At 35.1% G+C, this 12,954-nt stretch overlaps 1 protein-coding gene across 1 annotated transcript; it reads right to left on the bottom strand.

Moving 5' to 3' along the window:
- On the bottom strand, positions 753-12,250 carry LOC109235840 (auxin-responsive protein IAA32-like). Its single transcript, XM_019402089.1, has 5 exons — positions 12,103-12,250; positions 11,058-11,300; positions 9,896-10,004; positions 9,166-9,250; positions 753-920 (listed from the first exon to the last, which is right to left on the bottom strand). Exons 1-5 carry the CDS (start codon positions 12,248-12,250, stop codon positions 753-755), a joined length of 753 nt encoding a protein of 250 aa, XP_019257634.1.

Here is a 12,954-nt window from a genome sequence, read left to right as displayed (position 1 = left end):
ATCGTAGGTGCAACTTTAAAAATTATAGTTCAAATCACAACATAGACATAAAAAAAGTTTAGTTGGTTCTTTCCATCAGCTTAATTCTTTACGGCAAAGCTATACGATAGTTATACTGATGGGAAGTATATCAGTGAAAAATATTTGAGGTGGACACAAACTGACAAATACCACTATAAAAAATTAAATATCTTCGTCAATTGAAAAAAATTACTATATTTCAACTTTACGTGCAAATTTATAGTTAAATTCTGAATAATTAAAATCTCCTTTTCAAGAACGCCCACCACGAGCTTGATTACTATTGCCATCCAAACCAGCCGAAGGACATTTTCGACGCTCGTGTCCTGTTTGCGAGCATATACCACATCTGCGCGCATAAACGGTATCACTAACATCCATTTGGTTCCGTATACACGTTCTCTTCTGCACCTGCATTCGACGCAAATAGGACTTGTTACACACCATTTTAAATGGTTCAGGCTGCCAATAATGCTCAGCACCCACTGGCTGCAACTGCCCACAATATGTGTTTAGGTACTTCGCAACACTATATTGTTGATCAACATAGTTGGTTATACCTAAACCAACTTTTTGAAAGCACTTGGAGGCATGTGGTAGATAGACCATTTCCCACAAGAGCATAACCTTGTAGATTCATTTATAGTATGTACATTATTCCCCCGATTTTGATGGATAGCGGTGCGAACTTCAAAAATATTTCTTTCGTTATCATACTGCAAAAATAAATGTCAATGTGCTCGCCATCTGTACTTCTCAAATCTCTTCATCGGCACTGGCAAAAATTCAACACCCCTCTCCATCAATGACGTTGCAGTTGCAGAACTTTCAAGAAACCTCTCTGTCATCTGCTTGAACGACATCCGCACCATGGCTGTGACAGGAAATCCTCTAGCCGACTTCAATAACCCGTTGAAAGACTCTGACACATTTGTAGTCAAAGTTCCCCATCGTCTGCTACCATCCGCATGCAAAGTCCACTTTTCAGGGTCATGTCGCATTAACCAACAATAGGTTGCCCCGTCTTCTTGTCTGATTGTCACGACCCCAAATCCGGTCGTGATGGCGCCCAACAATATTGCTAGGCAAGCCTGACCACAATCGTTCCAAAATTAACCGTAAACCTCAAATTGACAATCTAAAGAGATTATAATAGTATTAGAATAATAACCCAATATTTATAATAGAATAATACTGAAAAAAATGCGAAGTCTGATAAAACGCTCCCAAAGACCTGGGGTCACGAGTCTAGAGCCTCTAAAACAATCTGAATAACAATATCTGAACGAAAATACTCAAGTCTGGAAATGTATATATAAATAAAACTGAAATAGGAAGAGTAGTCAGGTCCTGCGAACGTCAAGCAGCTACCTCAACAACTCTGATAAGCTCTGGAAAACAAAGACTACTCAGCTAAGCCTCCGGTGTACCTGAATCTGCACACAAGGTGCAGGGAGTAGGGGTGAGTACTACCGACTCAGTGAGTAATAAGCATATAAATTGTCTGAAGATAAGAAATCCACGAAATGCCACAAAGCAAAGCTAAAACTAACAGTCTTACACCTTACTACAATCTAACAGCAAAACAACTTCAAATAATACAGTCAAGTAAAATGTAATGATGCAATGCAATGCACATGACCGCTACGGCGCGTAGCTCGATCCATTTAACGTCGACGGCGCTCACTGGGGGTGTGTACAGACTCCGGAGGGGCTCCTTCAGCCCAAGCGCAATATAATCATATCATTCGCTGCGGCGTGCAGCCCGATCCATACTCAGTCCACAATATGCATATGAGTCACGTAACAGATTCAATTAATTTCCCAATTTCCAATTTATTAAGAAGAATATACTTTAGATATTTAACTTCAGGAAAAGTGACTTAGCATTTCATAACAGTGATTAAACACAGGACTGAGATCAATGATTAAACAAAGCATGCTATCACAATGACATTTATCCTCTAAGGATGCTACAGATCGGCACAAGGCCCCAAACACGGCAATAAGCCCAGATATATTCAATACAGGGTGCGTATCAGTCGCCAATATAGAAATATTCTTGTTCGGGATGGACTAAGTCTCAATCCCCAGATATAACCAATCCCACACCTGCCATGGGGTGCGAGTCACGCCCTACAATAGCGTCACAATGTGATAAGCCGAGGTTTCAAACCCTCAGGCCATCATATACACCAACTACTCACCTCTAACCGGCCGTAGAATGGTCCGCAATGCCTTTTCCTTTCGTATCGACCTCCTCGCGTGTAGAATCTAGTCAAAATCACAACGAATACATAAATATGGGTTAAAGAAACATAACCCAATCATAAATACTCGAAAAGTACTAAAATTCACGAAGTTGGTAAAACCCGAGCCCCGGGCCCACTTCTCGAAAAATTCCGAAAATCACACCAATAGATTCCTCGTCTCGCCACAAGTCCGTGCATATAAAGTTTACCAAAATCGGAGCTCGTTTGACCCTCCAAATTCTATTTTTACATCACAGCTTTCCAAGCCCTGCTTGACCCGTTTTTGAGGAATTTTCTACAATTTACATGTAATTTCTACCATAAAATCGAATATTTAGGCCAAGGAACTTACCTCCAAGTGATTCTCAATCAAAAACCTCGAATTTCCTTGTTCAAAGCTCTTAAGAACGTCAACAATGGAGGAAAATTATGAAAGGGTAGCGGATGAAATATTATTTTAAAACCCTTCTGTCGCCCAGCGATTTTCGCTTCTGCGGTCCCGCTTTCGCTTATGCGGGACCGCTTCTGCGGCCACATTTCCGCTTAAGCGGTTTTCACTTAGAAGCCCGGACTTCGCTTATGCGACGCGAAGTCCGCTTCTGCGGTTCCTTCAAAACCGCTTCTGCGGCACATTGTCCGCTTATGCGGACCCGCTGGTGCGAGCCACCTTCCGCATCTGCGGAAATTTCCCTAGCCGGCCACGACCGCTTCTGCGACCACGTACCCGCTTCTGCAGTCCATTTCCGCAGAAGCGGAAACACCAGATGACAGAAAATCTGACCTGCAATTACACCTCAAAACTCTCGTTTAACCACCCGAATTCTCCCCGAGGCCCTCGGGACCTCAACCAAATGCACAGATATGTTCTATTACTTCATTCAAACTTGCTCGTAACATAAAAACACTATCATAAACACAAAAATCATCGAATTACCACGGATTCAAGCCTAAGTTAAACTAAAACTTCCGAAACTTGCATTTGATCTAAAACCCGACCTAAACACCTCCGAATGATCTGAAACTTTGCACGCATATCCAAAAATCACCTAACGGAGCTACTGCAACTCTCGGAATTCTATTCCGACCCTCGGATCAAAATCTCACCTACCATCCGGAATTCGCCAAAATCCAACCTTAGCCAATTCAAGCCTAATTCTACACCGGACCTCCAAATTCAATTCCGATTGCGCTCCTAAGTCACAAATCATCCCCCGAAACTAGTCGAATCATAGGAAATCCATTCCGAGCCTTCTAACTCATAAGTCAACATTCGGTTGACTTTTCCAAACTGACCTTCTCATAAAGAGACTTATTGTCTCATTTCCAATCGAACTCTATCCGAATTACTTCAAATTCTCCAAACACATATAATGAAACATATAGAAGCATAAAACGGGGAAAACGGGGCGATAACTCCCGTAACGACGGGTCGGGTCGTTACAGCGGTCCTGCTTTCTTCTTCTCTATCTTTACCATAGTTGTATTTTGGATTTTTCCCAGACTATGTTGGTGTTGTTGTTATCAGAAAAGTTTGTAGTAGTGACTCATGACTCAGTGACACCCCGATGTTTGGGACTTTACTTTCAGCATTTCTATTTTTGAGTTCAACTTTTGTTTTCTTTTATGAGATTCTGCTAAACATGATGTCTTTTGGTATAACTTTTAATGAATTATCGTAGTATTGTGGAAGTCGGCTGGCCTAGTACTATTGATAGGCGCCATCACGATAGGTTTGAGTTTAGGGTCGTGACATGAACAAGTAAAAGTGAACGCGCGGAGTAATTAATAATTAAAATATGTATCCCCTTTATTTAATGTTAGATGAGATTTTATTGATTTTAGCTTTGATTTTTATCCAACTAAGGCAACTAATATAGATTTTTTTACACTTATTCTATAAGCAATACAATTAAAAAAAAAAGAATTAACACTTCTTACCTTGAGTATGCCAATTAAAGTGTTTTCATAAATAAGTTGAACTAGTAATAGCATAATGACATATAAGGTTAAATGAAAGGATTCTAATCATTAAAAATCTAATTAGCTTGAAAAATGTTGCAAGTTCACCCGAAAAGTTCAAGAAAAGATAGTACAAATCCAACATTATAAAGAACATGGATTCAAGTTGGAGTGAATTAAGACAAAAAAAAAGTCGAAAGTAACCAAATATCATTAATGATAAGTACATAATTAAGTAATTTTTAATTCTTAATTTTGTTGGAGCCTAAAGTTATTTAATTTCTTTGGTGTCTTTGGGGGTAGAGTTGGCCCTCTCTGGACACAGGATAGTAGAACATACTCAATGTGCATTAAGGATATACTTCCTTTAGAGAACCAGATGCCTTTGTTTGTCGGTAGAATTAGTATTCATGGTGAGAATAAATTTCTAGAGGATCTTGAAAAGAATTTAACGTCTGTCGAGTGATGATTTACGTATATACACAATAACAAACAATTGGTGAAGTTAGTTCTGGACATTCTATTCATCTTCTACATGCAACACAAAATTTCCCAAAAAAAGCTCCTAGGTAGAAGTTTCTCTATTAATTTCGGTAAAAGAGAATTGAACTAGAATTTTCTCACGATTGCATTATATACACAAGAAATTGGAAAGTATATTAGGCAATATAAAGATAATTCTAAAAAACTAGAACTAACAGCTAGGAAAGAATCATGGGAATAATTGATGATTGACAACAAACTGCTAGCTAGGGAAGAGAGATTTTTGTGATAGTTTGAGCAAAAGCCAAATTTAGTATTCCCTTTTTTCCCATAAATCGGTTATAGTATAGTCTTTTTGAAAGACAGAGAACGTTTAATTCATATATTAATATTGTTATTTATATTGATAAGAATTAGTTCAAGTTAATAAGATTTTAGCCATATATTGCAATACATTACATTGGATATTGTTGCAAAAAACTTATTAATAGGATGAAGATTTAAATAATTAATTAAAATTCTAAAATATTACTACTATTAAAAAGTAGGCAATCTTTCTTTCTTTCATTTTTTATAAAAAATTTGTACTTGTTATAAATAGAATTTTATTTATGGTGAATGTCTATATTTAGAGAGATTCTAGGGTTTATTACTAGGTGGCTAAGTCACCCTCTCTCTATGAATAGAGGGTTTCTATTCCATTGTAATTCATCCCATATCAATAAGAAATCTCTCTCTCTACTTTTCTCTGTACTATTCTTCTTCTTTTATTGTTTCATAACACGTTATCAGCACAAGACTCTAACCAATTGAGTAGAAGCTTTCGATTGAGCATAATGATTATCAATTATTCCATAAACTTCCTTCATGATTAAATTTTGGATTTAAGGTAAGTATTTTACTTTATTTTTCTCTTTTAAATTCTTGAAATTCTATAATTTGATTTTATATACAAGCAAAGACAACAAAGTTTGATTATAACTCTAATGGAGTTTGTAAGAAATTATAACCACCTGAAGTGGTAAACTTTCTATGTCTTGCCATGATCAAATTCATGTATGATTATGAGCACAAGAAGTGAAAATCCGTCCCATTGAATTTGCTCCATTCTCATTCCTTTAAGAGAATGTGATAGCAATATGTGATAAGTCTGAAAGAAGACAAAATTATTACCGTGAAGGTATCAATGGATGTGGACGTGGCAATAGACGAAATTATAATCGTCATCATTATGATAATGAGAATGATAAGGATTCTCAAAATAATCCTTCACTCTCTGAAAGTAATATTCGTCATCGATTTGACATGAGATTTTATAAAGCACATATAGATGATTATGGTCCATTCATGATGTGAATGTGACAACATCTGATTTATGAATACATATTCATTCTTGGAGGAATATGAACGTGCTAGTGGTAGTGAATATACCACGCTCACCTCTAGAAGGAGGTTTGAGAGGAAATAAGAAAATAATGTCATTATTATGGCATAAATGGTCATTGGTCACGTACTTATTGTACGCCAAAATATTTTGGCACTGTGATTATTAAAAGACAATGGTAATGCATGAAACATATCTTGCACATAATTTTGACCATAACCATAATGGTATAACTTTCTCTTTAAAAGAGATATTCACCATATGTCTGTTGATGAATATGTGGTACTACAAAATTAATTGAGAGCTCTGGAAGAGCCAATTATTACTATTTTGGAGAAACACAATTAATTACCAATAAGGTATTGTGTTGTAGTAAGTCTCAAAGAAACTTATTCAGTTTCCAAAGTATACGCGAAAGCGATTGATTATATTGAGACTATAAATAAAGGAAAGATTTAATATCTTCTATTACTACAACTTGTAGCAGGGTAATATGTATGTGAAAAGCTACCCGCTTTATTCTTCGGTTTGTACTACACAAACAAAAGAATGCCACAATAAAGAGAAGTTTATTGATATAAAAACCCATATCATAATAAACTTGGAGTTTATTGATAATTGCACACGTCATGGTGTAAATATGAAGTTTATCAATATTGATAATTTATTCAGTTGGCATAATTGGTTTACCCATATCAATTTAAGTATGATGTGCAAAAATAAAAGAGAATTCACATGGGTAAATATTAAAGAACTAGAAAGTTCTTTACGAATTCTCTTATGTTGCCTGTTCTCATTAATTGATAAATCAACTAAAATTGGGATTGGATCCCATGAATGTTGGAAATATCAAAGGTGAATATGAGCCCATTCACCTGCCATGTATACTACATAAGATGCATCTATGAGATGGTTACATGTGCGAATATTAATAACCCGCAACATGGTGTTTTGCGAGGTAACTTGCTCAATAATTTAATTTCGAGCATAATTTCCAGATTTTCTATTCAAGAAGTTCATCTTGATAAGTTGGTTTACATCACAGTTGGTTTAGCAAAATAATTTATTAAGTGCCTCTACTTAATAGCCAAACAATTGTTTATGAGAACAAAGTTATCTATATCAGTTTGATATACGTTATATACCAAAGTATATTATTTTCTCCCATCACAAGTGGTTATGGGTCAGGAACCAAATAATTCCATCTTATTATTATTGATGTGCGGTGTAGATTTTGATTAACACCATAACGCACAAAGGTAGATTCTCAAAGTTGAGGTACCAAGTTAGTTTTTCTAACATGAGGGGAAGACATGATAAACAGTTGAGAAAAAGTTACATGGAATGAATTATTATTTATACATCTCGATCCTCGAATAAGATAATATGAACTTGAAGTTCATAAAGGATAATTCATCTGCAATATATTGCAAAGCATGCCGGACGCATTTGCTGACCCAAAGAAAGTAACTATATTCTCATTGCAAATGCTCCTATTAAGTCTAAGGACAAAGTCTATGGTAAGCTTAAAGCGTATAGAAAATCGGTTTCAAATAAACTTCTTGATAAAGACGATGAGCAAATGATCAAAATGTTCATAATAAAGGAGGCAAGTGTTCTAGAAGATCACATGACATAACACTTCATAAAATCTCATGAGAGATTCAAGTACCTGAATATATGAATGAAGAAAACTCTATGTTATGTCTTTATGAAAAATAAGGAGGTTGGAACCGATATAGAATGTTCGTCGACGACATCTATGATAGCGGTAAATATATATGAGGATCTTAAGTCGGAAGAAACAATTTCGAATAGAATTGGTTTCACGTGAAAGACATGTAGTTTTGAACATGTAGTTCAAACACTTGAAAGTATAAGTCAATGGTATGTGCAATCAGTTTTCGTTATCTTATATGTCTAGCATGACATGAAAACTTGATATGCATCTAAAGTCTACTATATGGCTTATATAACTTAACAATCTCTGAAGGATTTAAATTGCTTAAAGCATATAGAATTCATGGTCATGAAGTACTACATCCTCAATGCAATTTGTGCACAAATGTATCTTGCTATAACTATATGCATGATAATATGATAGCAAGAGTTTTCACCTCTATGTGAAGATATTAAACTGACGATTCCAACAAGATCATATGAAGACAATCCATCTTTATCAAGAATGATGATTTCAAGGTGCAATATATTCATCAAGTATATGGCTGATTTGTTTATCAAATATCTACCAAAGATCTTTTAAAGATGGTGCACAAGATTGGAATGCAAATGCTTAAGGATGTGAAGTGATGCTCTCATGAGGGGGAGTTAATACGCGTTGTACTCTTTTTTCCTTACAAGGTTTTGTCCCACTGGGTTTTCCTTGCAAGGTTTTTAACGAGGCAAACGAAAGGCGTATTATTAGATATGTGTACTTTTTTTCCTTCTCTAGAATTTTTTTTCCTACTGGGTTTTATTTTAGTTAAGGTTTTAACGAGGCACATTATCTGTTGAATAGACATTCAAGGGGGAGTGTTATAAATAGAATTTTATTTATTGCGAATGTCTATATTTAGAGAGATTCTAGGGTTTATTACTAGGTGGCTAAGTCACCCTCTCTTTATGAATAGAGGGTTCTATTCCATTGTAATTCATCCCATATCAATAAGAATTCTCTCTCTCTACTTTTCTCTGTACTATTCTTCTTCTTTTATTGTTTCATAACAGTACTCTTTTCTACAAGGTATAATTTAATTATTGTTTAAACGAAAATAAAATTATAAAATTTACTATTAAGGCCTTAATTTTGGGAGCGAAAATAAAGACTTTACTAGCTTATCCCTTGAGCCGCCCTGCATGGAACTATCTTTTTTTAAATAGATTTTCCATTACATTGGGCGATTGGGGAAGGGATAATGGAAATCGAAATCATATATAGACTCATTATAATAGGATTAATACAATTAAATAAGTCACAAAAAACAAATGTTAACATTTCAAAGTTGTAGCAGAAATCAGAGGACTCTGAGTTTCTTCTTCTGCTAAACTGAGATTTGAGTATCAAACAGAACTTAGTAATGCAGCTGAACTTGCGATGAATGCTTCATCTTTCCTCACAATTCTTAGCCTCTTCACGCGATCCGTAAACTGGCTGTTCATGTAGTCATATATAATATAAAAGTTTAAGTTGTATGCACTGATGAAATAACAGATATTTAAAACCTGCTAGCACAGGTTAAACTGTAAAAATAGCACGGGCTAGCCAGTTTTTGGACTAGTCATTAAAAAATAGCCAGTATTTGCAAAGTCATTGAAAAATAGCCACTATTTTGCTGCAACAAGGAAAATTTCCAGCATAATATAGTGGAGATTCGAGCACCTGTGTATGAACTTCCAGCATATTATGCTGGACCGGTATATTATACTGGAACTCTAGTATATATATGTTGGAAGTCCAGTATACTTTGCTGGAACTCCAGTATATACTGGAGTTCCAATATACTTATGTTGGAACTCCAGTATATTATACTGGCATTTCAGTATATTATGCTGGAATAGTTTTCGGATTTTGAACAGTGTTTTCGTTCAGATTTATCTTTACATAAAAAGTGGCTAAATTTCGATTACTTTTGAAACTGTGGCTATTTTTGAGTGACCTCTTGTAAATCTGGCTATTTTTGAATTTCTTTCGATAAACTACATGACTAATAGTGTAAGAAAATCTTTACGCTAATAGCCAAATTATTCTTATTCATAAATAAAGGGGAAAAAAGAGAAGTTTAATAATAAATCTCACTTCCATGGAACATCTCCTACGGTCCTCCACTGCTCATCCCTCCCCTTGTAAAATAGGGAAAATTCTGAACCATCTTGAAATAGCCTTAGTCCGGATATGGATTGCTTTCCTACACAAATATAGTTATCAGTAGCGGATCCAGAATTTTAACTTCGTAAATATTTAACTTTTTTTTACGTGCAGTTACTATCAATCATATAGTACAAGTGTACAACTATGGATACATGTCGGCCAAAAAAGCTAATAAAAAACTTATATTAATATTTTGGACGCGTGTAACAAAAAATGCAATTTGCTAGAATTTTTATTTGATGAATTTTGCCACTCTAGGGGAATTATTCGTTTTCTGGAGTTTCTTTTATTCTTTGCTATAGAGAATTATTAGGTAAAATAAAATAAAAAAAGGGGGGGGGGGGGGGGGAGGGGGAAGGTAAAACAAAATTCAGGGTAAAAGTAGTCCGAAAAGGAAATAAATAAAGTAGTAGTATTGGTCAAAAAAGTAACTACGGAATAAAATAAAATAAAAAAACATAATTGGGGTAAAAGGAAGAAAGTAAAAATTATCCTGTTACGACCGAGGTTCGAGCTCCCGGCCCCCTCACTTAATTGAAGCCGCTATTGCCCTTCCTTGACCAAAGCACCCATCAACCTTTTTCTTTCCTGGGTGCTTCCTGGAATAATATATCAATTCCCTCAAAATTTCTAAATAACTATACACACCCTGTGTCAAGGTTAATGGGTGCTGAAGCATCCAAATTTAGTATATAGATCCGCCTAGGACAGTTATATACTTCCTCTGGTCTATATTATCTGTCTTTTAAGGTTCTTACTCTTAATAAAGAGATTTGATAGCCTTAAATCGTAAGAGTACTTGTGTAAATTACCTTTTATCTATCTCTAAATATCTCACTTAATTAATAGTCCACTAATTAGAACAACAAGAGTGATATGAAAAAGTAACAAATGATTACATCTTATTTTTCTAAAATGTCCAATATATTGGATAATTCAGTTTGCAAAAACGATTAGTATTTGAAAAGAGAGGTTGTTTGTTAAAGTATGATTTTCTTATTAGAACTTTTTTTTTTTTTTGGTTTAAAAGGAGAATATATTGCATTAAGTAGGAAGCAATATATTAGAACTTTGATACTATAGAACATACCAAACATGTCTTCTAGTTGTATTGCAAGGCTAGAATAGTCTGAATGTTCAAGAATGCAAATTTTCCTGCCAACAATAACTCTATCCATGTTAACTTTCACATAAGCCCAACTCTCTTTGCTTTGAATTCCTTCAGCTTCTTCATCATAATTTTCCACAAAATTAGTAGGATATTGATCTGTTCTTGAATTATTCCTTAGTTGGGGATGCAGATGTTGCCAATCTATCAGCTCATCATAGCCACCTAACAATAAGTACTGAATAATGAGCAATCTCACATTTAATTTTTTGGGGAAAAAAAATAGATGGTGAAAGACCTAATAAGCAAATAAGTTTGATCGGATCCTATATGATCATGTGCTATGTTGCTTCGACTCTTCAAAAATATCGCCTGGTGCGTAGCGGATCCTCCAAAAGCAGTGTATTTTTAGAGGATCTGACACGGGTGCGGCAGCATTAGAGGCGGAGCCACATGCACTCAAAGGGTGTCAACCGACACCACTTCGTTGGAAAATTACACTGCATAGCTAGGTCATTTTTTTTAATAATATGTATATACACTATGTATTGAGATCCATTGACTTCTTGATGAGTTTATTTCTTTATATTTTGAACCTCCTTGATGAAATTTCTGGCTCCGCCACTGGGCAGCATTTTGGAGAAATGTGTAGGGGTGGAGGTAGAAGCCCACATAAGGTTTCGACCGAAACCGAATAACTTTTATTCAAACAGTGTATTTGTATTAAAAAAAATTATTCAGTACGTACACGTTAAATTTAGAATTAGATATTACTAATTAGCACTTGAAGTCGTCTTTCGAAAATTTAAAACCGATAAAGTTAAAATCCTGACTCGTCATTCTAAAATTTAGAAGCTATAAAGTTGAAATCTTGACTCGTCGTTCTAATATTTCTAACATTTTTGTCTAAAACTTCAAAAGAGACAAAGGTAAACTAAATGCAACTCAATAAAATCTTGTTAATTTAGAATGTCATTGCAAGAACCAAACATGGAAAAGTGGAAAAAATGGGAAAACACATACATACCATGAGCAGATGGATAATAGGCCTCAGGCTGCAAAACTCTAAGGCTAAGCCCCAAATCAATGAAGTTACCATCCTCTCTATTGCCTTGATAATAAATAGAAGGAATAGTAGCATGGTTTAGGAGATAGTCAGAAGAATTAGAATCCATTTGACTCTTTCACAAAACAAATATTGATATGTTTGTGCAGATAGAAGTAAAAGTGATGCTTGAAAAAAAGAGACATATATGCTCTATATAAAGTAGTATTTTTTTAGTGGCGGATCCAGAATCTAAAAGTAGCGAGTTCAAAGTTAGCATAGACCTATTTTTTATATGTATGAATATTTTTGCACATATATACGCATTTCGATCAAAAGATACTACCAACAAATGTGAATTTTTGATCGAAGTCGAAAATCACTCCTTGGCTTAGTTGCTCGGATTCGGGTGTGGGTATTCGATACGGGTACGGATTCGACAAAATCTAAATTTTAAGATTTGAGGGTGGGGATCCAGGTATGGATAAGGGTACGAGAATTCGGCTAAGAAAATTCAAAATTATAAATAAAAAAAAGAGCTATAAAGAGAAAAAGAAAGTCATTCAAGGCCTTCCACCAACTCTCCGTCTATATCGCTCCTACTATCTACCAGAAGTCCAAACTCAGTTTACGACCCCTTGAAGTCTTGGTTTTTTCTGAAATACAAAGTAGCAAATATGAGACAAAAGCACTATAATATTGAAGGTATGACATTTTCCGTGTCTTAAATCTGTTTTATTTTTAATTTTGAGAAATCAAAATCTCAATTTTATTCCCCAAATTTATCGATGGACTTAGGTCAAAGTATCCGAAGTTAGTTGATCGAATCCGGAA

The sequence above is a fragment of the Nicotiana attenuata genome, chromosome 12 (assembly GCF_001879085.1).
Source record: "Nicotiana attenuata strain UT chromosome 12, NIATTr2, whole genome shotgun sequence".
Taxonomy (NCBI): Eukaryota; Viridiplantae; Streptophyta; class Magnoliopsida; order Solanales; family Solanaceae; genus Nicotiana; species Nicotiana attenuata.
The sequence above is the reverse complement of the archived record's forward strand: the minus strand, read 5'-3'. Positions and strand labels throughout refer to the sequence as shown.